The sequence below is a fragment of the Podarcis cretensis genome, assembly GCF_951804945.1.
Source record: "Podarcis cretensis genome assembly, chromosome: 9".
NCBI lineage: Eukaryota > Metazoa > Chordata > Lepidosauria > Squamata > Lacertidae > Podarcis > Podarcis cretensis.
Genome location: NC_137178.1, coordinates 15,924,365 through 15,951,828, shown reverse-complemented (window position 1 = coordinate 15,951,828; position 27,464 = coordinate 15,924,365). Strand labels below are relative to the sequence as shown.

At 45.3% G+C, this 27,464-nt stretch overlaps 1 protein-coding gene across 7 annotated transcripts in view; it reads right to left on the bottom strand.

Moving 5' to 3' along the window:
* The window catches only part of AFF1 (ALF transcription elongation factor 1), a 148,562-nt gene that overhangs the window by 115,968 nt on the left and 5,130 nt on the right, over window positions 1-27,464 (bottom strand). For 6 of the 7 annotated variants that reach the window (XM_079990719.1, XM_079990724.1, XM_079990720.1 and 3 more), the window contains exon 2: window positions 25,407-25,460. In XM_079990719.1, the coding sequence (XP_079846845.1) occupies window positions 25,407-25,432 (26 nt within the window). In that variant the 5' untranslated portion in view covers window positions 25,433-25,460. Of the gene's footprint in view, window positions 1-10,857; window positions 11,386-25,406; window positions 25,461-27,464 lie in introns of those variants that run through there. The other variant, XM_079990722.1, reaches the window with a different exon arrangement.

Sequence of the window (27,464 nt, the reverse complement as noted above, 5' to 3'; positions counted from 1 at the left end):
TCTTCCTTTCTCTTTATTTCCGGCCAGCTCCTGCCCTTTCTTTCCCTGTAAGCAGACCACAGCCATTTTGTTTAAAATATTATGCAGCCTGATCATATAAATGCTTGCTCAGAGGGAAGTGTGCATAGAACCGCGGTCTTCGGAAAAAGTGGAGGTTTTGCCACGCCTCCTCCTTCCCACAGTGAGTAAATATAATCTTAAACCACCTATTTTGAAATTAATCCCACTGAACTCAGCGTTCTTCCTTCATCCCACAAATAATAATAAAAAAACCAGGAACAGTGTTTCACCTGAAAACAGGAACTGTTCCAAGGCTTGACATTTTGATCACAGAACCACACTAAGCACACACAGTGGCTTTTTACAGCAAAAGAGGGTTTCAAAGCTGACCCACAGATAATCTGACCTGTTTCCCACTTTACACCAGAGGAAGGCCAGGGAGGGGAGCGGGATGGACAGAAGCAGAGACTGCTGTTTTCCTGAACTGCAAGGAAACCCCTTGGAAAGCAAATACATAGAGACACAGCTACGGGAATGAAGGAAGACTGCTGGTGGCAACGACAGGGAAGAGGAGAGGACAGAGGCTTAACGCGCAAAATGCTTGCACTCAAAATTGTTGTTGTTGTGTTGTTGTTTAGTCGTTTAGTCGTGTCCGACTCTTCGTGACCCCATGGACCAGAGAACGCCAGGCACTCCTGTCCTCCACTGCCCCCCGCAGCTTGGTCAGACTCATGCTGGTAACCTCGAAAACACTATCCAACCATCTCGTCCTCTGTCGTCCCCTTCTCCTTGTGCCCTCCATCTTTCCCAACATCAGGGTCTTTTCCAGGGAGTCTTCTCTTCTCATGAGGTGGCCAAAGTACTGGAGCCTCAGCTTCACAATCTGTCCTTCCAGTGAGCACTCAGGGCTGATTTCCTTCAGAATGGAGAGGTTTGATCTTCTTGCAGTCCATGGGACTCTCAAGAGTCTCCTCCAGCACCAGAATTCAAAAGCATCAATTCTTCGGCGATCAGCCTTCTTTATGGTCCAGCTCTCACTTCCATACATCACTACTGGGAAAACCATAGCTTTAACTATACGGACCTTTGTTGGCAAGGTGATGTCTCTACTTCTCAAAATAGCACGTTGCAAAAGGAAGCTTTGCACTCCGAAAGGCTCCAGTCAGCTAAAGGAGCTGCTACTGTAAACTCTATTGCAAAGGGACACAGGGGAGGTCACAACTGATTGTGATCTGATCAAGCCTATTATCTAAATTTAGCCTGATAAGTCTTTTCATTCATTCTCAAAGTCGCACCATTATTCACTGGGTCTGCAGATGTTTTAACTTGGGACATTTTTACACGCGCATGCACACACAAATATAGGAGCTCATCACAATAAAAAAACTTTGCAAGCATTAACTTGCAATCATCAGACAACATCTGGCACCCATTTTACAGATGTAGAAGGGATGCAGAGAGCTTGCCTGAGACTCTGATGCACCAAATTCAACGGTACTTACATCCTAGTAAGTATGTTTAGGATTTCAATCTTGGGGGAAAGCTAAGCATTCAGTAAATCACAGTCAGTGTGGTATAATGGTTAGATTGCCAGAATAGGAGGTGAGAAAGTCAAGGGTTCGAATCAGCCATGAAGGTCACTGGGCAACCTTGCAATGCACACATAAAACTACAATTCCCCTTTATTTTATCTGCACAACATGGCTCTTCCACAGGTCCTTGGGAAACACAGCACACCAAGATATAACGTGCTGGGGGGCGCTCAGAAGAGCATCGTTCCAGTCCGAGAATGTCTCCGAAACATTACCATACAACACAGCTTCCCATTGCAACTGCTGGCATGCCCTCTGCTTGAGCAAACCCTCAAGGAGGGACGTAAGCCAAATCTTTACAGAGAAATGTCAGCATTGACTTGTGCACCTTCAGCCCATCTCCGACACTGAAATCAGAATTCTTCACCGCCAGCCATCATTCAGGTAGAGAGCAAAGCCAGCTCGCAATAGAGGCAGTGTGCTGTAACACATCATCATGCAGCAGTACTCTGCTGCAGAGAATGTCATGGTAATTGAAGACTCTTCCCCCATCCTGCAAGCCTAAATGAGGGCTATACATTAATGGCACTCCTTAGAACTGCTTCACTCGCCTCCCATTTGGAGAATATATTTTACAGGTAATAATGAGAGTCTACCGTAGTGCCATTAGCTAGCTGGATTCAATCAGAAAGCATGGGGAGGAGGGGAAAGGAGCCATCTGCATTCATTAAAATCCATGCTTCCCTCTTCTTTATGTCAGAGTCTTGCATTCATCCAGGCAGGTGTTTTTCTCCCCGTTTTACCAGCTCTGAAAAATAATCTCCATATCCGAACAATAGAAGGAAGGAAACCGTCCAAAAGCCGGGAGCTGAAAGCATTCTGAAGAGGGAGCCTGAAGCTCTTTATGCAGTAAATCTTGTTTTTCTGCATACTAACTCTTCTATCCGCAATGCTCAGAATGGGCAATAAAGCAACTACCAACAATTCTATTCCCACTTTACAGATGGGAAGGTAAAGTTCGGAAATGCCAATTGATTTCTTAAACATTAAATGAAAGCACTGAAGCTGGGAATCGGTGATGTTTTTTTTAAAAAAAATCAATATTAAATGAGCAAAGGATTTGTGCACCTGGAATCCCCCAGGTCTGAGGACCAGCTCCTGCACTAGTAGCCAGATCTCACCGACATGGTGAAAATTAGCCACAAACTAGCAGAGAGTGGGAGGTTTTGCTATAACACAGAGAGGCAGTAGGTCCAACTGGTAATAGCAACTACTGTTTAGTTGGGAATCTAACAAACACGCCTCAGATTATACAAGCCTCTTGCAATACTCAAGAATATGTATATATAATTTACTTACAATATTTCTAATCTGCCCTTCACTCAAAGTGTCCCCAAGGTGGAAACCCATAAACTTCAAAATCAAATGTAACAATTAACAAGCAAAACAAATAAACAGATAAAAACTTAGAAGGCAACAGCATCAAATCAAACATATGAAACCTCCAATATTACCTCCCCAAAGATCTGAATTATAAAGCGAGTCTTCACCTACCTTAACACAGAAGGTTGTTCCAAAGGCATCAACCCACGTAGAGAAAAACTACGTTATTATCCTACCACTACCGAATAACAGAAAGTTAAGAAGTCATTTGTCTTGAAGACCACGTGCCAAGGGTAGATAGACCCTGCGGCCCTCTAGATTGTGACTACAGCTCCCATCAGCTCCAGCCAGCGTGTCAGATGGTCAGGGATGATGAACCCGATGGTCAGTGGTTCAACAGTGTCTGGCCAAGTTTCTCCCATTCCTCAACATAACCATTCCCCCCCAAGGCTTTTGCCACTAGGTACTATCTAAAAGATAAACCTGATTATTACACAAAGAAGGTCACACAACACCTTTATCTTCCCAGGGTAGGGCTGCTGATGACTCACTCACCCCCTCCCCACCAATGCCTGCAGCAAAGCACAAAACCTGCAGAGGAACGTTGGAAGTTATCTGGAATAAATTTTAACTCAGTTTATGTGGAGCAGTGGGGAGGCCCAATATGAACCCCTGTACGTTTTCCCAGAGTCCTCTGCGACACACAATACGGGAACGAAGAAGTCTGGAAAACACTCATCTAGATCAACTCTGTGTTCCTATGATTATAGTGTCACTGCAGTAATTATTATTATTATTATTATTATTATTATTATTTATTATTTGTACCCCGCCCATCTGGCTGGGTTTCCCCAGCCACTCTGGGCGGCTTCCATAAAATCTAAAAGTAATCTAAAAGTAATACCAGAATGCATTAACCTACTGTTCTCCCATCCACCTACCCACCGCAGCCTCCCCCGTGAGGCCTGCAGCTTTTGTGTAATAATTTATCCAATGTATTATGTCCCAAGGCTCAGGGGCAGTGCAGGGGATTTGGGGGAGGGGGAGAACCATACTGGTGCAAGCCGGCTAAGTGACGCACCCTCTAAGCAGCCCAGCACTCACAGCAAAAACCAGTTCAGCAGCTTGTCCTCACCTGGAGACAGCAGTCTAATAAAACAAAACCTCAACAAAACTTTAAACGGAGCGCACAGGTTAATATGTAAAGCACAGTTCAAACGCTGTAAGCCCTGGTGTTACTGAAAGCGGCCATTTCTAATCCTTTGCAGCTAGAGCTACTTTGACTTGATCAAGATAATAAGGGCCATCCATTTCCCGTTTTTTCTGTTATTCACATCTCCCCAAAAGCTGGTGTGTTTTTTTAACAAAGATACTGATGTTGCGCTGGTGGGGTGGATGCAAATGTCTGCCTCACTCATGCACCGGGCTCTCCTTGCAATTGTTGGAGACTTAGATCATATATACACCGTTACATTAAAAGCACATGACTTCTCCCAAATAATCCTGGGAACTGTAGTTAGTTGTGGGTGCTGAGAATTGTGGGTGTTCTACAGTTTCCTGGGTTCTTTGGGGGGGTGTCATGTGCTTTGAATGTACTGTATGTACACAGCCTTAGTTTTCATACATTTTCAACACCCTGTTGGACGAGCACTTTTTGGTGTTTGTAGCATTCATGCAGATTTTGTCCACATGGTTGGGGGAAATCCCAGATTCCTGAGAACTTAAGACATTTGATGCGAGAAAATAAAATATGTTTGTGTAGGCCTGTTTGTCTGGATAAAGAGATGCAGATACACGTTGTGCAAGGAAAGTGCAATAAATAAATAAATAAATGAGGGAGAAAGGTTTCTCTTCCATACCCCCGGGCTTTCACATTTCAAATTCTGAACACAAACTAATCAAATTCTGCTATGTGAAGAACTGAAATTAAACCAAATAATTCACAATTTAATTATTAGTTCAATATATTTTCCCAGGAAGGATTTGGGGAAAGGAAAACAAACAAAAAAAGGACACTCAGGGAGAAAACTACTGTTGTATGAGGTCAAGTGCAAATCCAGAAATTAGTAAACATGGAAAGCGTGTATCAAGTCTCTAGACCTCAATATTGTGAAAATATAAGTTTAAAAACATATGCAATGCCTCCTGACATCTCAATAACAGGGGTAGGGGTGGGTTCCTGGTTATCAGGAGCTGGGAAATCTGCCTGTCCAGGAATAATTTTAAGAAGGTCACAAAATGCAAATATGACAAGGAGAGGGGGAAAACAACACTGAGTGGGAAGGAGATGGGGGAGGCAACACCGTCAAGGAGACATTTCCTGTTATCAGGGGCTGGGAAATTTGCTTAAAACTGGCTAGTTTACAAAGGTCACTGAAGTTGTAACCCTATGCATGCTTAATGGAGAAAAGGCCCCAATGAATGCAGCAACACTTTCTCTGATTGTATTCAGGACTGAAATGGAATTTCAGCTTTTCTTCTTGCAAAAAATGTTGACAGGTACATGTGTGTGTATATCCCCTGCCTTTCAATGGCTATTTCACAGTCCCACATTTTAAATTTAAACAAAAAAAGTAAATGCAATATGCACAGCCCTGGAAACAGAGGCAATAGGAGAGGGTTCAAGACACTTTACAGAGTTCTGAATTTACCTCCCAACCATTTCTAACTGATCTTAAAAATCTGGCTTCTAAAACCTCTCAGCTATTTTCAACCTCTTTTTCTTCCTTGTCCTTACTTGCTGTATAGATTTGAGGAAGATTCCCTGAGTGTGGGTGGATGCCCTGAACATCAGATTCTCTGCTTGTACAGCAGTCACCCACAAAATGAAGTTAAGTGCAGAGTTCTACTTTAGAAACCACCTGGAGACCCTGTCTGCTTTTGGCAGCTGCAGTTTGGAGCTTACCCAGGCTAACGTCCCCTATATATTGCAACATGCTCGCGGTGTTCGAAATTAGCCAGGCGCCAAGCACCTTTTGCAACCAAGTGAAGATACTTGGGTGCCATGATGGCGCCTGACAACTCCATCATCTGTTGATCATTGGATCTGGACTGTTTTCACACGCTCATACCCCATCCTGCAGAATTCTATCAGTTATATTTTATCTGCACAATCAGAATGAATTTCTAGAGGTGGTACCTCGGGTTACAGATGCTTCAGGTTGCGCACTGTGGGTTACTTCCAGGTTTCGGCGCTTTGCACATGCGCAGAAGCGCTGAATCGAAACCCGTGCATGCGCAGGCGCGGCACTGCAGGTTGCGAATGTGCCTCCTGCACAGATCACGTTAGCAACCCGAGGTTCCACTGTACAGGACCTCTGGAACGAATCAAGTACTTAACCCGAGGTACCACGGTACTAAGCTTTGGAGAAAACACCCAGAGGCTTATGAAACGAACCTGTGGAAATCATCCTACAATGTCAATAATAACCTTTAGAAGCAGCCTGGAATAATCATTCCCAATATACAGAGAGTAAAATGACCATATAGGCCAGTGTTTCCCAAACTTGGATCTCCAGCTGTTTTTGGACTACAACTCCCATCAACCCTAGCTAGCAGGACCAGTGGTCAGGGATGATGGGAACTGTAGTCCAAAAACAGCTGGAGACCCAATTTTGGGAAAGACTGATATAGGCTGTGTGGGATGAAGCACCGCCACTCAGTTGACAGCTACAATGATCCCTTTAATAGAGAGTCACACATGAGCTACTTTGGGACACAAATGGCTGTAGTTAAACAGCTGCATTAGGTACACAACACCTCTAGGCAAAAAGGAAAGGAAAAGCAGTAGCTCCTACATAACTGAATGTGATGGGTGAAAGAAATCTAGTGAGAAGGTGGGGGGGGGACAATTCTGTGGTAAGAATAGCTGGAACAAAAGTGGGATGGGGCACCTCCAGCCTACGGACCTCCAGCCTATGGACCTCCAGAACTGTTCCCCACCCCCACCCCACAATTTGGCATGCAAGCAATTTTCCTGAAATCGTGCCCACCTGCCCCAATGTCCTGGCCGTGGGAACTGGCTGACACAACCAAATCTGGTGGAAAACAGAATGCTTGTACATCAGCTGATGTTTGGGGAGTTCCGTCCTGATTGGGAAGTATGTGTCCCGTCCCCCCAACTCTAGTGGGCCCACTTTGACAGGTGGGTGGGACAACCCACCTGCCAATCATTAAACATCAATAGGACATGTTCCATTAAAAGAAGAAGTAGTAGTAGAAGACAGATTCGGCTGTGGGGAAAACTTGTCATGCACTACAAATAATTTCCCAACATTAGCATTTAATTCAAAATCTGCATTGATAAATGACATGATTCATGCAACTTTCAATATGAGAGTTTCAGCCTTTTTTAAAAAAAAAATGCCTTGGAGGTGGACAGTGAGCGATGTTCCCAAATTGCACTTTCACATATGAAAATATTTCACTGCTCAAGACTACATAATGACAAGAAGAGCTGAGGACTAAGCTCATGGGTGGCATTTTACTTTGGAAAAATCACTCCCTTCAAGTTGCAAACTGTGACCCTCTCCCCTTCACCAGGGTCACTTTAAATATCAAGTTTTCCATTTTAATTTAATGCTTAATATTTTTGGGTTGCTACACACTGTTATTTGATTCCAGGTTTCTAAGACTTCTGGACACTATGATTAATTTTACTCAAGTAAGACTGTGGGAAGGAGAGGGGAAAACTAGAATCCAATTCAGTATGTGAACACTGCAGGATGTATCAAAGCACTGAGATAGCATGCTGATATTTTCAGCCCAAATGCCTAGAATTTGCTTCTTTACCCCTGAATCAAAACAAAAGCAGAAGCTGAGCAATCTAACCAAAGAAGTTAGTCAGAATTCTCCCATTTCCATGTTCCACTCCTACACCATAACTAAAGTCTGGCTTGCAAAGAGCAATTTTGTCTGCTTGCAACCAGGGAGAAAGCTTCTGTGAAATGGAAGGCATAATGAGGCAGTTCCACTCCAGATGCATTTTCAAAAGCATGCTTTAAAAAAAAAAAAAAGAATTCTCCTAAGCAAAAAACTAGCACACTGGAGAAAACTCTCTCTGAAGAAACGCCATGGTGCATCTGAGGCACAACTGGACGCCTTCACCTGCCCCAGCTGCAACAAAACATGTCTCTCCCTGTCTACCATATCAGACTCTACAGCCACAGCAGGCGCTGAAACCTTCCAGCAGTTTGACTTTACCCCCAAAGGCGCACTCTTCCATAGTCTCCAGAGACAGATGGATGCCGACAACAATTTTTTAACGGAGAAACCTGAGAGGTAAACTTGGATCATGGTTGCTGACAGGCTTGAGCAAAAGCTCTTAGGCAAATGTGCTGCCTTTGGGGGTTACTCACAGCGTTTTTACCACAGAATGATGTCACTTTGGGGGGCCCTCGCACCAGCAAACCCATAAAGCTACTAAGTTAGTCCCCCATAACTGCTTACTCTGCCAATGTCAGGCATCACATGATTGGAAATGGAGGCCATATGGCACGAACTCAACTAGCTTTCTACTTGCAGGGCATTGTTGTTTTTTAACTTAAGTTAATATTTTGGAGTGGTGCAATTTGTACTCTTTCTTATGCTGTATATGTAAAACCAGGCCAAAAAAATTCTGTGTGAGGGGCAGCCCAAGTGGTGCCCCTCTCAAACAATTACTGTAGCTAATTCTGCCAAATCATAGGCACACATCTACTTGGAAGACAGTTGCTCTGAGTTCAAAAGGAGCTGCTCCCAGGTAAATGTGCACAAAACTGCAACCGAACCTTCCAATCCCTACTTCTGAATAGTAAGTCCCGCTGAGATACCGCTTTGTATTCGGTGCCTCCCAAAAGGCATTGTCACAGCTGACACAATTCCACAAAGAGAACTGCATGTGCAGGGTTTTTCCTTTGTGCACAGGACTCAACCCTGTAGGCAGGCCATTGCATGCTAAAGTCACAAGCGGAACATCCTTACTGAAATCAGAGCTATGCTATTCAGTTTAACAGATGCCCGGTTATTTGCTCATGTGGGAAGAACCAGGCTGCTCAAAGTGTGTAGATATTTTTTACTGTATCTGTTTGGTAAAGGTTTCTCTTCTAGGTAAAAAAGGGGAGAAAGGAATCCATATGCTAATGTTTCTCATTCTTCCCGAACTTTGCTGTCAAGCTGCCTCACAATCACCTGCAGGGCAAACAGAAGACTCTCTGGATTGGATTTCATAAACAGCCTCTCCTACAACAGAGGATTCTACCACATAGAAAACAATTCCGAATTCCTTGTTGCAGCTACACTCCAAGTGTTTGCATCTCTGACTGTTCTCAACACATTCTGTTGAAAGTCAAATCAGTGTATTCAGTTTTTTGCTGTTTTTAAAGTATCACATATTACATTCTTTCTCCCCCCCCCCAACCAAGAACACTGACATTTGCATCAGAGGCTATGTCCTCCAAACATCACAGAGACACTACAAAGGACTGAGTTCAATTATGTTGCCTCTTAAATGATACAAATCAAGTTTAGCCAGAACGCTTCACTCCACCCTCAAACCTCCCAAACTATGCCAGTGCATGCTTAAAGGCAAAAGTTGAGGTTGGCACTTTTATGAACTAGAAGACGGCCAGCAAATTATACCTTGAACATAAAGACTCTGGCAGAGAGAGAGAGAGAGAGAGAGAGATGGGGCTTTAATATTTCCAAAACTATGGCAATGGCCCATTAGCAATATTCTCCCCATTATTTATTGCCCAAGATTACCCAAGGAAAGTTGCAGTTATCCAGAAAAAAGAATACAAGCATCTACTTATCCCACGCAGGAGTGACCAGACATTTTTTTCTCCAACATTGCCAGTTGCCACAATCCCAACTCCCGGTTTCCAGCCAGGAATCTACACTACTAATAGCAACACCAAACATCATTTTGAAATAGGTCAGCTGGGTACTGATTTATTTATTTTTTTGGAGGGTGGTAAGAGAACCACAGTGGGAGCCTGGTGGGTGTGAATTTAAGGGGAGAAAACTGCATCCCAAACTCATCATGCTGCTTCAAATATAGTGAGGTGGATAGCCCCCCCCCCCCATTTAGCCATGGGATTTCTCAAATAATCCTAAGGAAGGGTGAGGAAGGAGTAGCAGCAGCACTAATAAAAAGCCTTTCCCCTGAAGCTGTAATCCGAAGTGATTAGGAACAACCATTTTTAAAGTGTATACCTGGATTCATCTCCCATCCCCTAATTTGGCAGTAACTAGACATAATTACTCTGGTTCACTCAAACTCCCCTTTTATTGCTCCACAGACCATTTCCATCCTTTGCCTACTCAGCAGATTTCACTCACAGTCAGCCCAACTACCATTTTAAAGGCATGAAATCCAGAGAAAACTGAAAGCATACTAAATCCGTACACATTTTACAAAAAGACCCATTGTGTCAGCATCAGTATATATACTTTCCTTTATAATAAAGGGGCTGTTGAAGAGGAAAGCGCTGCAAGAGGGGGTATCAATGATCAGCTTTTATAAGATCAGAGGATTCCAACTGCTTCCCTCACGAGGATTTTTTTTTTTTTAATGCACCATTACATTTAAATACCAGGAGGTTCCTGTTTCACAACCTTTCAGAGAGAGGTAAACTTTTTTAAAAAAACAACAACAAAAAACTGTCTTTTGATTTTTAACAAGGGGGGGGGCTGGGGAGCTTTGCTATCTTTTTTTTAAACCCAAATACATTTCAACCCGATTCGAAACAAATTAAAAATTAAATAAAATTCTGAAGAGCACAAACTTTTGAGAAGGGGAGGGGGGGGAGAGAGAGAGAGAACCGGCGAAGAACGAGCAGCAATGAAAAGGGGAAACACTCCGACAACAGGGAGGGAGGGAGGGAAGCTGGGAAACAAACATAAATCTTGTTTTGTTTTGTTTTTGGTAGATGGCTAACATATATATATATATAATCCTTACCTTGACTGGGCAGCCATAGTGAAGTTTAGCAAGCCGACCGTCTCCTGGCCATCGGAAGGCTTTCTTCGCCCTTGCCCTACCCTCCGCCACCCAAAAACTTCCTGCCTATTTGCTGCTGCGCTCTGCGCCCCTGGCTCAGAGCAATCCCACTTTTACGCGCCCCCTTCCTTTCTCCCCCAAGACTGCTGCTTCCTCGGCTGTAACGCCTCCCTCTCCCTCCCTCCCTCCCTCCCTCTGCTAGCTCAGTCCGACACTAATTTGGATAGACATCCGGGCACCCGGGGGCCTCCTCCAGTCCGGCTCGACACATTGCAAGCCAGCTGAGAGGCGAAGGGGGAGGCGGCGGAGCTCGCGGGCTCTGCTGCTGCTGCTGCTGCTGCTCCACAGGTAAGCGAGCCAAGCCCGGGACTGGCTGGCTGGGCTCGCTTACTGAATGACCATTTGGAGCTCCGGACCGGTCCGGCCTCTGAGCCGACCCATTCTGGGGCGCTGGGGTGAGGGGGAACTCGGCGAAAGCACCGTGCGCTTCTGGCTGCGCTTTCCCAACGAAGGAAGGGGATTGTTTTTTGGAGAGCCGGTTCTGAAACGATTCGCACCTATAGCCTCGCCCCCGCCCCCCCCAGCGAAAAGTTCGCCTGGTACGCTCCGCCTTCCCTTAAATGGACATGTTGTTTTGTCAAGGGCGACGGAACGGGGAGGGTTGGCTCCGGGAGGAATGGACAAGCCCGGCTGGCGAGCCTATCAGAAGGGGAAAGGCGCGCGGCGAGAGCGCACACGCGGATGGGGCCCCGCCTCGGAGGGGGAACGGCGGCTGAGCGCTGCCAACATAAAAATTATTCACACACACACACACACACCCTCACAATGTACAAGCACGCACCAGGCGGGACACGGAGTTCCCTCCTGCCTGGCACTGCTGGCCTCCGCGCAATGCGGGGCGCGTGCGGATAAGAGGCAGCCGGCGCCGCCGGGAGGAAAGATACTGGCAACTTTTGATGGTGCGGTGGGCACCAGGGGATCGGCCTCGGGCGCTGCTCCGATGCAGAATCACAGAATGATAGGAGTCAGAAGGGACCCAAGGGTCATCTAGTCTAACCCCCGGGAACGCAGGAATCTCAGCTAAAGCATCCATGACAGGTGGCCATCCAACCTCTGCTTGAAAAGCAGAGTCCACAACCTCCTGAGGGAGACCTGTCCTCTGCCAAACAGCTCTCACTGTCAAAAGTATTTCCTGGTCTTTAGTCGCAATCTCCTTTCTTGTGACTTGAAGCCATTGGTTCGAGTCCTACCCTGCAGAGCAGGCAAAAACAAGCTTGCTCCATCTTCCATGTGACAGTCCTTGAGATATTGGAAGATGGTCATAACATCTCCTCTTTTCCAGGCTAAACATACCCAGCTCCTTCAACCATTCCTCATAAGGCTTGGTTTCCATAACCTTGATCATCTTGGTCGCCCTTCTCAGCACACATTCCAGCTTGTCAACATCCTTCTTAAATTGTGCTGCCCAGAACTGGACACAGTATTCCAGGTGTGGTCTGACCAAGGCAGAATAGAGTGGTGCTATTACTTCCCTTGATCCGGACACTATATGCCTTTTGATGCAGCCTAGAAGAGCGTTAGCTATTTTTTGCTGCTGCACCACACTGCTGACTCACATATTGGGCACCCAGTGTTTCCTCACTTCCGGAATGGGGGAATCGTACTTTACCCAGGATTAGTGGGTCTTTTGGTGGGTAGAAAGAGGGGCTTGCAACAGTTAATAGCTTGCACTCTGTGCAAATAAAAAACCAGAAGCAGAGGTGTGTTCTGTTCCTTGATCCCTGCTTCTGTGTTCCAATGAACTACATATTCAGCATGCACCAATGGTTCTTTATCCCACTTTACAAAACAGAAGGGTAACTCAACACAAAATGCTCTTGATGAATGCCAGGTTTTTGGTTAGGTAAAGGTAAAGGGACCCCTGACCATTAGGTCCAGTCGCGGATGACTCCAGGGTTGTGGCGCTCATCTCGCTTTATTGGCCGAGGGAGCCGGCGTACAGCTTCCGGGTCATGTGGCCAGCATGACTAAGCCGCTTTGGGCGAACCAGAGCAGAGCACAGAAACGCCGTTTACCTTCCTGCTGGAGCGGTACCTATCTATCTACTTGCACTTTGACGTGCTTTCAAACTGCTAGGTTGGCAGGAGCAGGGACCGAGCAACGGGAGCTCACCCCATCGCAGGGATTCAAACCCGCGACCTTCTGATTGGCAAGCCCTAGGCTCTGTGGTTTAACCCACAGCGCCACCCGGGTCCCTAGGTTTTTGGTTATGTTACCCCAAAAATGTACCGATACTCAGGGGTGCAAGAGTGCTGCTACACGTTTCTAGTCCTTCTAGGCATAAAGACAATTTGAACTGAAAGAGGAAATGCCTACTGAAAATTAAAAGCCAAAGGTGGTGGTGGGTGAACAAATTCTTTCACTGGCCAATGTGTCAGTGCCCTGCATAACTTCTTGCCCCTCCACAGGACAAGTAAATATTAAAATATCTCTCTGCATCCTAGGAAGAACATTGCAATAATAAGGGGGGGAGCTCCTCCTGGGCATCGGCCAAAGGTGAAGCAGCTACAGGGTGCTGGACTCCTCCCTGACAGAAAAAAACACTTAGAAGAAACATTGCAACTGAGAACTACTTTGCTGTTTTTCATCATCCCTCCCAACTGCTTTTCCTTTTGTGTCACTGCTTTTCCTTTTGTGTCTGAGAGGGGAAACTGTCTTATTATTGATTGCTGTAAGATGCTCTGAGAGCCTTTTCTTTTTGGTTAATTAAATTATACAAAACAACTAAATTACAAAGGGAAATCATGCAAATTAGTTCAGTGAGCAATATTGATGACGTTGCATAATTCATTTATTGAAGCACATAGTTGTTGTTTTTTGAGAGTATATGCATACCCCTTGCCAAACAATACAAATGAACAGAGCAGTGACAATGGAAATTATGTTTTGCAGATTAGGAAGCAGGTTGTGAGGTTTTAAACGGGGGGGGGGGGGGTTTAGAGACCCTGTAACTCATCTTTTTGAAGCAGGGAATGGGGCTTGTGATGGCTTCCTATTAAAGCTATTTTGAAAGAATATATGCGCTGGTGGAGCAGCCCAAGGGATTTTGTACATGTTCAGTTCCCAATATATTTTCCAATGAGGAAATGTTTCTCACACATGGCTTTTCTTACAAACAGAAACAGACAGGTATCAATTCTGCATAAATGGCCAAAAGAGAAAAGGATATTTTGAAAGGGGGGGGGGCAGTGCAAAGCAGACAAACTAGGCGGCCTATTGCACAGAGAAGGCAAACAGCCCAGAACATCTGATCTCCTCTTGATTTCAAAGTGGAGAAATAGATGAGCTAAAAAATATATTAAAACAAAGTGCAAGAACTGGTGCTTCTTTTTATCTACAAAGGCTGCAGGGAAGTCAGTAGTAGGGAGGGTGAGGGTGAGTAGCAGATAATCAAAAATCCTAAACAGAGTTGGTCCCTGTAAAACAAAGATATAAACCTGCTTAGCCACACACAACAACACACACACAGAGAGAGAAGATAGCAAACTAGGAAGGAGCTAAAGTAAACTTGGGAGCCTTTCCTTCAGCATAACAACTCCCTAGGCAAATCAGCAGAAGTTGAGACATCCTGCAACCCAAGGAACACAATGTAATTGCTGATGTGCAATACACAGGATTGTTTGTAAGCTATCCATTGCTACCCTACCCACTAAAATAACCCAGACACCCTTCATTCATATTCATTTGTAAGTTAAAGAGCTTTGCAGCCATTGTTTTATAGATAGATACACCCCCCCACACACACACCCTTAATAGCCAACACAATTTGGGCAAGCACTATGGAGAAGCAGTAAGTCTGGAGGCAGGCCTTAAACAAAGCTGAAAAGGGGCCTATTAATTAACGAGATGTGCCTTAACAGCCTCCATTTATATCCCAATAGATTCCTTTGCTGCGGGAGGTGAAAGGGCTCAGCGCCCTATTGTGATTCCAAGTGCATCAAGCATGCAAGCTAGGGACTTTTCATTCCCAAGCAGACCTCTGGCCCCAGTCCATGAATTGTCCCATTGAGGGAGGCTTCAATAGCCCTCCACAGTCACCCTACTGTACAGCCAAAATAACCAGATTCCCAGCTGAGACTGCAGATGTGCCCTTTTTACCCATTACCTCAATAACAACACACAGGGATTTTTCTGCAGGTCTGATGTGCATAGCATTAAACATCCCACACTTCCCTCCCAGAATAAACTCACATATGGGTACCAAAATACCAACACAACCACAGATTCACCCATCAGCATTACACACCCAGAACTCTCGCATATAAGGAACAACCGTCAAGGCTTCCTTGATTGGATCCTGCAGAGTCCTGTATACTGGGCAGCCTCATCTATGCTATGAATGAATGAATCTTTATTTGCGCCAGCCTTCGGCCGTAGCAATAAAACAACAATGCGATATACAAAGAATAGAAATAAAAAGTCAATTATATAAAATAAACGTTAGGGTTTTGAATCAATTGTCAAATAGCAGATCTTATTCTGATTGCCCCAGCTTAAAACCCTTGCAACCTTTGCTGTCACCTGCTCATCTTGATCTGCCAAGAGAAAGGACATTGTGGCAGTGGTTGGGTGACCCGGAATGGACAATAAAAGAGGGGTGATAATCTCATTCCTCAAGTCTTTATAAAGAGTGCAAGCCAGAAGGGCATGCGCCACCAATTTGGTAATGCCGTCTCCACAGGGACATAAGCGTTTTTCGTGTGGAATCTGTTGGAATTGTCCCTCAAGTACAGCTGAGGGTGATACATTCAATCCCGTGAGAGTAAAAGCACGTCTGTATTTTCTAATTGCTAGGTTATACAGATAGGGTGCCAGAGAGTCGAAATGGGAAGGTGGAAAATAGTCATACCATGGGCAAAAATTCCTTATTGTGGCCAAGTTCTGACGCTCGATATCATTTAGGCGCTGACAAATGAGACTGTTTGCTTTACTAAAACCCAAAGTAAGTAGCTGTTGTGGTGATAAACCACAAGAGTGAAGTTTTTGATAGACAATTTTAGTCCAGGCGCTCTTGTGACAATCTTGCAGCACTAGGGATATTAGACCGGGGGAATTTGAGTTTAGGCATCTAAGAGGGACCGTACCCATGTAGCTCTGGTATTCACATGCTCACACTATCTTGCCAGGAGCCATGAGGAGGGATGCCAATGGCCAACGCCCACCATTACAATGGCACCAGTCACAAAATGGCGGCGGCACAGAGATGGAGCCCGTCGTAAATGGCCATGCAAGTAACTGAGCTGAGTAGGCCATTCTTCCTGCAGGGCACTGTACAGCAGGTAATGGCAGCCCATTGGCGCTCCTTGAAGCCACGCACAATGACAGCCTGACCCACACCTCACAGGTTTGTTGTGAGGATAAAATGGAGAAGGGAGAACCCTTCCCCACAAAGGAAAGAGGCTGCTGTGGTGGGTTTCCTGGCAGCAACTCTTAGGATTCCACTACAGTGGTACCTCGGGTTAAGTACTTAATTCGTTCCGGAGGTCCGTTCTTAACCTGAAACTGTACTTAACCTGAAGCACCACTTTAGCTAATGGGGCCTCCTGCTGCTGCCGTGCTGCCGGAGCCCGATTTCTGTTCTCATCCTGAATCAAAGTTCTTAACCTGAAGCACTATTTCTGGGTTTGTGGAGTCTGTAACCTGAAGCGTATGTAACCTGAAGCGTCTGTAACCTGAGGTACCACTGTATGTTGCATGTGCAGAGGGCCCCTTTGGACTACACCACAGCCCAACTAAAATATAGTGTTTATGAGCAGCATGTGAGACAGGGTAGTGCGCTGGCTTAGACGGACGGATTTGAATTTGAACCAGACCCAGGTTCAGTTTCCAAAATTAAGCTGACTCTGAACCAGTTACCCTGCTCTTGGCCTCAACTGCTTCTCAGAGCTGTTGCACAGCAGATCTAGAGGAGGGCCCATACACTAACAAGTTGATCAAGGTCAGGGAAAAACCCATAACGATTTGAGCCAGGTCTGTGTGCCAAGAGAAGAAACGACTGTGCTGAAAAGCTATAATGATGTGAGCAGCAGTCAGTTCTTCCAACCCACAAGCACTATTTAACTGGGGAAGATAAGGAAAGCAATAGCAATTAGCCTATATGGAAAATGAGTGAATTCTACCATCTACAATGCAGATAGTAAATGGATGTGGCTGTGGTCCTGCTTACTTGAGGCTACACCTCTAATCACTTGATATATTAGTAAATATAGATTGTAGAATACACACACACACACACACACACACACATACACAGGCTGAAGTGGAAATTGGGATGTGCGGGGTGTTGGGGGAGGGGTAGTACCTCTGGTGGGGACACGTTATGCTCTTCTGAGGTAGTTTGTTCATCTTTGGTCCCCACCCTGCACTCGGCTCTCAGCTGTGGCTCCTAGAACCTGTCAACAGGCGACAGCAGTCACACCCCAGGAATGGCTTTGACTGGCCAGCTAAAACCAGGAGAGGGTAGCCAGTCTTGGGGAAGGGACTTAACCTGCATGCAAAAGACAGGCTCTGGCAGATTGAGCGGACAGGACCATTAGTGGGGCCAACAATCATGAAGGCAGTTTCTGCAAGTGCTGAAATGAGGGGTAGATGGGGCTCGTTAACCTGGGAAGTCAGACCATCTAGAAGAAGGAAAACTGACCTTAAACCTCTGCTGCCTTGCAAGACAACCCTACACAAATCCCTGAGATGGTTGGATGGTGCCTTGTACACCTCTCCCCAGCAAATTCTGCAGCCAAGCTGGTGCCAGATGTATTGGGCAACATCAGCAAAGCCAAAAGGGGAGCCTTGCATCTGGGCAGCCCAGGGCGTCCATATGCACAGCCCAGGCTTGTGCCCCAGAGAGATCATTTTGATGCTGCTAACACAGTGGTTTGACCTCACCCCTGGAGGTGCACTCCATTGTCTCTCGAGACAAGATACCAGCCAGAAGTGGCACTTCTAGATCTCTGTGGTATTTGTGTACAACTTTATATTGCAAGGCTATCTGATGTATTCGTGATATGTTCGTTAGCAAACAAGCGTATTAGTGGTTTACTATAACTAGGAGTAGAAATACTGTGACGCGTGGGGGGGAGTTATCCATAGTATTATGATTTTTAAAAAAACTTATTCCCATTTACCAGAAATTGCGAACCACCTTCCAGGTATTTTTACTCAGCAGTAAGTCCCAACTCCCAACTAAGTACAGTGGTACCTCGGGTTAAGAACTTAATTCGTTCCGGAGGTCCCTTCTTAACCTGAAACTGTTCTTAACCTGAAGCACCACTTTAGCTCATGGGGCCTCCTGCTGCCGGAGCACGATTTCTGTTCTCATCCTGAAGCAAAGTTCTTAACCTGAGGTACTATTTCTGGGTTAGTGGAGTCTGTAACCTGAAGCGTCTGTAACCGGAGGTACCACTGTATGTGAGTTTAGGATTGCACTGTTATTACTGCAACGCCCCTGTAACTGTCTCAGAACCAGCTTACAGGGTTTTTTTGCCACCTTTAGGTGTAGGGGGAGAATATTCCCTGCAGCACCTCACAGGATACTAGGGTGAGGTTTCCACTTGTGGGCAGAGCTGGCTATGAAGCACCATGACAGCTGCCCTTTGAATAGTGTTTTTCCCAGGAGACTGCCTGTTCTGCCTAGATGGCTGAGCCAGACTTAGGCTGTCTGCAATGTAAATGCAAGAAACTCCTGCCAAGAGCTGGAAGAATGAATCTAGGGAGTCTTACAGACCACCCTTCCTCAGCTAGCCTATCCTGCAGGTAGCATCCTCCAGGCAGACATTATCCCGCTGTTGCTCCGAGCAGCTTAATAATTTTGCTTTAATTGTTCTACAAGCAGCAGCTAGCTTCTGCAGAGAGACAAATTTAGCACACACAGAGGCTTATATGTTCTTGTTGGACTTGGGAGAACAATTCAGGGAGAAGACAGGCTATAAAGAGTGTTAACGAGCGTGATTTATATACCAGCTAAACAAAGGCAGAATCCACAGGCAGGACGCAATTTGCTCTTCAGATTCACTACAGCTGTCAGATTCATTTTGATGCAATATCTGATCTGGGGTGAGAAAGCACTGCCTGTTTGGATAGTGCTAGACTAGACTCTGCAGGAGATGCATTATTTTATTTCTCGGCTTTGAATTGTGGGTGTGGGTGCGCTTTGGGAACATTAATGAAAGGGAGCGCACATTTATCTCAAATCACCAAAAGCTTCAAGAAGTAATTTAGAAGAGGCAATTGAGTCAAGTCCTTTTGAACAAGTGAGATTCACTCCCAGGTTAGCATCCCAGACTGGATCAGTTACCTTCATGCATATCTCCTCATCAGTAATTTCCTACACTGTTGCCTCACTGGTGAAAGGGTCCATAACAACAGGTAGAGCACTTGTTAGCTCTTTGAGGCCAGGAGACTTACCTATATTTGCACTATACATATAAAGCAGTCTCATACCACTTTAAATGGTCACGGCATCTCCCAAAGCATTCTGGGAGCTGTAATTTGTTAAGGGAGCTGAGAGTTGTTAGGAGACCCCCTATTCCCCCCACATAGCTACAATTCCCAGAGTTCCCTGGGAATAAGTGATGGTTAAACCTCTCTGAGAATTATAGCTCTGAAGGGGCAGGGAACAGAGATCTCCTGGTGGTGCTGTGGGTTAAACCACAGAGTCTAGGACTTGCCGATCAGAAGGTCAGAGGTTCGAATCCCCGCAATGGGGTGAGCTCCCGTTGCTCGGTCCCTGCTCCTGCCCACCTAGCAGTTTGAAAGCACGTCAAAGTGCAAGTAGATAAATAGGTACCACTCCAGCGGGAAGGTAAACGGTGTTTCTGTGCGCTGTTCTGGTGCGCCAGAAGAGGCTTAGTCATGCTGGCCACAATACCCGGATGCTGTACGCCAGCTCCCTTGGCCAATAAAGCAAGATGAGCGCCGCAACCCCAGAGTCGGCCACGACTGGACCTAATGGTCAGGGGTCCCTTTACCTTTACAACAACTCTCAGGCCCCTTAACAAACTACCATTCCCAGGATTCTTTGGGAGAAGCCATGACTGTATAAAGTGGTTTGATACTGGTTTTACACGTACAGTGCGGACAGGGTCCTAGTCACCGAACCACAAATAAATTCCTTCTGGTATAACTGGAGACATCCATTTTGTGGTGGTTTTGCTCTAACTGGCCCACCAGTGCCGATTCCAGTACCCCTATGATGTGCCCCAAGATCCCATCTTGTTCCCTGACCATTTCCTCCATTTTCACTGTTCAGAGGCAAGCGCCATTGCTTATGCAGCCAAAGCAACAACGCCCACACAGAAGAGAGAGGAATCAGCAGACTCAAGGGAACACTAAGATCTGCAAAATTCCATTTTTTTAGGTAGAAAAAAACCCTGCTTCAGAGTGTAGGAACCCCAATGAGCATGTATAGTGCTGTCTGACTGCTTTGGGGGCGGAGAGAAAACTGGATGGAAGTCAGGATGAAATAGAGTATCCTGGAGAGGGTCACTGAAGTCCCACTTCTGCTTTTTAACGTCTAACTAACTGCTGCTGACAGGAGAGATCACCATGCACTGTTTTGGAGCACGGTGTCAGCGATATGCTGAGAACACCAGCTCTACTTTTCTTCCACCTCGGACTCTGTGGCGGCAGTAAGCACCTTTAACAGGCGCCCAGACAATACTACAGGTTAGAGGGGAGTTAACTGAAACTCAATACGACTTGTCCCCCCCCCCCTCGTGCCTCTTACATTGTCACGCTGAGCACACTTAAGCTGGAAATTTGACTATAAGGGATTGATCAATCCGCAAGCGCAGCACCACTTTTCTGGCTGTGGAAACGCAGCTGTGTTATGGGAGTAGCATTTGACCTCTTCCAGGAACTAAATTTCTCCTTAATCCCTTTAAAACCTGATGAAGCAGCATTGCTGGCCATGTTTTGACAAGGTTGCTCCATGTTGCTTCACTTAATTTACATAAGCCAGAGGAGGCCGGTCTGGGAACCAGATGGAGATCAGGTGGCCCCAGATGCATGTCACAGGAACCTAGGAAGCTGTCTTAAGACAGATTCTGACCATTGGGTTCATCTGGGCTTGCAGCAACTCTCCAGGGCTTCAGACAGGCGTCTCTCCTGGCCATACCTAGAAATGCCAGACATTGAGCCTGCCTTCTGCATGCCAAGCATATGTCCTACTGCTGAGCCACAGCCCACCTTATAATATTAATAATTTTTAATTATTTGTACCCCGCCCATCTGGCTGGGTTTCCCCAGCCACTCTGGGCTGCTTTCAACAAAGACCAAAAATACACTAAAATGTCACACATTAAAAACTTCCCTGAACAGAATGTCTTCTAAATGTCAGGTAGTTGTTTATCTCCTTGACATCTGGTGGGAGGGGGTTCCACAGGGCAGGTGCCACTACCGAGAAGGCCCTCTGCCTGGTTCCCTGTAGCTTTGCTTCTCACAATGAGGGAACCGCCAGAAGGCCCTCAGCGCTGGACCTCAGCGTCCAGGCAGAACGATGGGGGTGGAGGCACTCCTTCACCTTATAAGGGGTCAGTCTCCATCAGTGCTAGAAATTAGCCAGGTGTGTTTTCCAACTGGCACGGGTCCAGTTGTGGAGATCTCTGAATGCCAGGTTGGAGACAGACATCGCCATCTGGCTGCCCTCTCCATCTTTCTTAAGCAGGTAAGCAAAAGGTCTTATTTCTTGCATTTATATTCCACCTTTCTCTCCATGGTTCACCCCACCCCTCAGTTAATCCCTACAACGATCTTGCGAGGTAGGCTAGGAGGCTGTGACTGGCTGAAGCTCACCCAGTGAGCTTCATGACTGAGTGGGGATTTGAAACCTGATCTCGTAGGTCCTAGCCCAATCCCCTAACCACAACACCACCCTAGCTTCCTAGAGTACTTCTGCTGTGGGGCAGCTATTTAAATTAAGTAATTAAATAAATACGGGGAGAGCAAAATGTCTCTTAGAGAAGGATCTGGAAGCTTCAAAACTCATTTTGGAGGGAAGATGGCGCCAAGACGTTAGGCGACCATAGCCTAAGTTGAAGGTGCCATTTGGTAATCAGCTTATATATCTGACTGCCCATGGCATCATCCAGCACGAAGGGCTTACTATTATGGAGAGCATGCAGCTGATACAGTGCTGCATACATATATGAATATTTGAAGACAATTTTAAAGCACACACACACACAGAGGAGTCAAATTGCATGCAAAGTCCAAAGGGGACACAAAAATGTGGAATTTCTCCATGCCTTATAAATGTATAAGACTTCTCCATTCCCTGGCAAGCGAAACGACAGCCATTTCTTCCACCCAACGCTAGAAAATTAATACAATGCCAACACATTTTCAAGTTGAAGTTTATTCATAATCCACAGACCTTCGAATGGTTTTCATGGCTTCAATGGAAGTTGCCTTGAGCACCTTCCACTAAAGCTGAAGAGGTGACTCAAACGTTTTTATAGACACTCAAGAGAACAAGATTACAAAATGCAACTGCCTTTCTTGATTGAATCAGGAGACAGACAGAATTATCTTGGGGCAACCAGTGAGCCATTGTTGATCTAATCTATTTTACAGGTTGCCTGTTCTTCTGAATAGCCCTGCACTTGAGAAGGCCACAGCCAATTTCTTTCATGTGACAGTTCTAGAAAAAACTGGGGTTCGCTTTTGCAGCCCAACTCCTTAACCAAAGACCACCCACAAAGCATCATACATGTGTCACAGAAAGAGGCATGACTTCTCTCCTGTCAAGATACCTGATAATGCTTTGATGATTGCATTATCTGGCCATTCTTTTGAGATAGTATATACTTTAGTTCTAGAAACCAGGTCACAGGCCTACCCAATTCATGAAAAAAATATGCCCTTAAGACAAGATCTGAAGGATTTTTAAGTAAAAGAACTATTAGGAAAGGTTTCTCTAAGATATTTCATTCTGCACAGGAAATATTTAGAGTCATTAGGAGAGGTAAAGTGGCTTTTGGGGCTTGTTCTGTGTGCTAAAATAAAGTGTAATTTCCCCTCAGGGAATATTTCCTAAATTTTGAAGGGTGAAGGACTGCTATGTGTGTCTGCTATGTGTGTGCACCCTAAAATTTAATAACAGGAAGCTGAAGTGGGAAATAAGGCATATTTCTGTTTACAGCGACAGGATAATCCATGCCCTGTGCTTGTTGCACAGATACAGAGTGCAAGACGAAACTTGGAAGCCCTCAGCAATGTCTCTTAAGACCAGGGATCAGCAAACTTTTTCAGCAGGGGGCCGGTCCACTGTCCCTCAGATCTTGTGGGGGCCAGACTATATTTTGGAAAAAATAATAATGAACAAATTCCTATGCCCCACAAATAACTCAGAGATGCATTTTCAATAAAAGGGCACATTCTACTCATGTAGAAACATGCTGATTCCTGGACCATCCGCGGGCCGGATTTAGAAGGCGATTGGGCCAGATCCGGCCCCCAGGCCTTAGTTTGCCTACCCTGAAATACTGGGAGCAGCTCTCAGATGCCTCTAGCAGTGCCTCACTAAGCTAGTTCACACAATACAGTAAGCTAAACTATGGCTTCTCTATGGGCTTCAAGAGAGCATCTTGCAAGTGGACTTTGCTCCGCTCCCTGCTTGTTTTTACCAGATTGGGGAGGAGCAAAGTGCCTCCAAACTCTTTTCCAGGGACCGCCAGCAATCCAAGTTTCAGCTTAGCACACTGGTTCCCAAAGTGCCGCCTGGGGGGCAGTGGAGGCTGGGTGGTGTAAATGACTATGAGACCTTAAAAAGCCCTTATCACAGGATCAAGTCCTGTTGTTGAATTAATGGAACGAAATAGTTTTAATTGGATAAAGGTGCAATTAATTGTTACTGTTTCGAATGTTATTGCATTGTGATCTTCTTCAGTGCGTCATGCAAACCACTACAGTGGTACCTCTACTTAAAAGTCTGTAAGTAGAGCGCCGCTTCTGTGCATGCGCATGATGCAATAGAGCACTCCTACGCATGCATGAAGCGCACAGACCGCTTCTGCGCTTGCGGCGTAACCCGGAAGTATACACTTCCGGGTTTGCCGCGTTCGCAACCCAAAAATCTGGGACATGAACCTAACACAACTAGAGGTATGACTGTATTCTGAATACAGTCGTACCTTGGGTTTTCGAACAGATTACCGTATTTTTCGCTCTATAACACGCACCAGACCATAAAACGCACGTAGTTTTTAGAGGAGAGGAGGAAAACAAGAAAAAAAATATTCTAAACGAAATAGTGGATATATGATTTTTGTGGTTCATGCTGTGGCCACAGACATGTGATCTGACAGTGAGTTTGGAGTACCCAATGCAAAAATCCTGAGGATCCATGTGGATCCATGCTTTGTAACCACGGAGGAGGGAAGGAAGGGGAACCATGGATCCTCTGCTCACGACTGCAGCAGATCCCCCCCGCCACCCGCAGGCATTCGCTCCATAACACGCACAGACATTTCCCCTTACTTTCTAGGAGGAAAAAAGTGAGTGTTATGGTGCAAAAAATACGGGGTTCCCAAACATTTTGGCTCCCAAACATCGCAAACCCAGAAGTGACTGTTCTGGTTTGCAAACTATTTTTGGAAGCTGAACATCCGACGGGGTTTCAGATTGGCTGCAGGAAGCTCCTGCAGCCAATCAGAAGCTGTGATTTGGTTTTTGGATATTTTGGAAGTTGAACGAACTTCCGGAACGGATTCCATTTGACTTACAAGGTACAGCTGTAATGCTTTTTATAGAGGGCATTGGGAAACAGTTTATGGAGCCAAGGGGATAGTGGAACAAAAAAGTTTGGCAACGACCGGATTAGCATGTCATCTGAACCAGGACCTGTGGTTAAGCTGTTTCCCCACTAACCATAAGCAGCAGCTAAGGCTGTTCTTGGGTACCACTCATAGTTAGCACAAGTCCCAGCTCAGATTACCTAGGCTTAGGCTCAGACTTAAGATGCTGCACAAACCAGGCCCCTAAATGGGCCCAAATAAACTTTTATTATGTTTTTGAATATGCTGGAAGCTGCCCAGAGTGGCTGGGGCAGCCCAGTCAGATGGTACAAATAATAGAATTATTAAATGATTATTATTGGTGTGTTTAACAGTAACCTTTTGTTCATGCAAAGACCACAAAACAAGGTCAAGAAAGCAAGGGCCTCTCTAGAAGAGAAGAAGGGTTTGGATTTGATACCCCGCCTTTCACTTCCTTTAAGGAGTCTCAAAGTGGCTAACTTTCTCCTTTCCCTTCCTCCCCCACAACAAACATTCTGTGAGGTGAGTGGAGCTGAGAGACTTCAAAGAAGTGTGACTGGCCCAAGGTCACCCAGCAGCTGCATGTGGAGGAGCGGAGACGCGAACCCGGTTCACCAGATTACAAGTTTACTGCTCTTAACCACTACACCACACTGGCTCTCTAAGAGAAGTGGATGGTGCCCTCATTCTAAATCCTACCTGTTCCTGGTGTTTGTAGAAGCCATCTTGACAATCCTCTGCAAATCAGCTCATCTGGAAAGGAAACATGAGTCATCAGCCAATCAGACTTCAGTTTTATCACCTTTTGAAGAAGATCACACGCCACTCATTATATAGCATTTGAAAATTGCAGAAGCTCTTTCAAATATATTCTTGTTGCTCCCTGCAGCAGCGGTAGCCTTTATTAGCACAATGCCTTTATGACTAACAAGTCACAGAGTAGCAAACAAGCTTTCAAGCTCACCCCCCCCCCCTTCTTCCGGCTAATTACTAATCAAAAACTAAAGCCAAGAGTATACTGTATAAGAAAAGGGTTGTCCCATTCGTCTTTGGTGTAACATGAGAATTCTTCACTGCAAACACAGTCTAGCCTAATTAAGTCTGGGCAAAACCTCTTCAATTCCAGCTTGAGTATTACAACAAGGTTTTCATAATTCATTCTCTCTCTCTCTCTCTCTCTCTCTCTCTCTCCATCTTCTTTTCTTTTCTTTTTTTCTCCTTCTTTGCTACATGTCCAACCACAAAAGCTTGCTCATTACTTTATGACTTTTCAATTGATCCCAACAATTGCTTTTTGTGCTTTCTTATTTTGTCTTCTGGTTTTAAAATCATGTACAGAGATTTCTGCAAGTCCTGCTTCTTAGACAGGTCACTGTCGCTTATTCTCATTGTAGAAATGAACAGCTAGAAAAGGCGACTCCAACAAGCCTGAAGCAGGCCTCGAAACTTCATTTCTTAGCAGGGGTTCCCAAACTGTAGACCACTAGTGGCCTGTGGTGTGTCTGTAAAAATGCAATTTTAAAAAACGTGCAGCATCTAACACAGCTCATTGCTATTGCTACAACAAGCAGAAGAATTATTAAGAGGTCTGCCAAGACCCTTAGCAATTTTCAAGTGGTCCATGGAGGCGAGGCGTGGGGAGAAGAGTTTGGGAACCACCCCAAGGCTACCCTTAGTCTATCTCTTAAGGAGGTATTACAAGGATTAAAGTTGAGAGAATAAGGAGAAGCAGAGGAAGATGCAGTTAAAAAGATGCTCAACTGTTACATTCAACAAGTGTACAATCTATGTACGCAATCAGTTTAGCTGTACACTCCTACAGTAATTCAGAAGGCCCTGTATACCTGAAGGAGCGTCTCCACCCCCATTGTTCTGCCCAGACACTGAGGTCCAACTCCGAGGGCCTTCTGGCAGTTCCCTCACTGCAAGAAGTGAGGTTACAGGGAACCAGGCAGAGGGCCTTCTCGGTAGTGGCACCCGCCCTGTGGAACACCCTCCCTTCAGAGGTCAAGGAAATAAACAACTATCTGACTTTTAGAAGACATTTGAAGGTAGCTCTGTTTAGGGAAGTTTTTAATGTTTGAAGTTTTATTGCATTTTTAATATTCCGTTGGGAGCCGCCCAGAGTGGCTGGGGTAAAAAGGTAAAGGGACCCCTGACCATTAAGTCCAGTTGCGGACAACTCTGGGGTTGCGGCGCTCATATTATTATTATTATTTGTGAGTATACTTCTGTGTATGTAACAGGCAAGCTACGTATGTGAGCAAGCATACACACTTTCACACAAAGACTTGTACAAGTGTTGAGACAGCCAACACCTGTGTTCTGTGTAATGTGTGAACAACCCTAATGGAATAATTATCAAAATAAATACTGGGAACTTTAAACATGCTCTCGATTCAATAGCTCTGCAGCAAGTAATAGTCTTTCCTTCCCTCTTCTGGTTCTTTCTTTCCTTATTATTTCTTTTTTTCTTTCTCTCTCTCAACAACAACAACAACAACAACACACACACACACACACACACCAGTCTTCTTACACACTTAATAAATTTTAAGGTGCCAATGGGCTCTTTCAAAGCAAAAACAGGAAGTTTCCACTCTTTCAAGTGGTTTGCTAAACCCCAGCATTACTTTCAACAGGGAGCTTCAAAAGCCTAGAATTCACATTTAACACTAGTAATGCTTATAAACACAAAATAGACATATATATTACAAATAAGATTCTTTGAGCGAGTCCCTGCGGCTATTATGATTT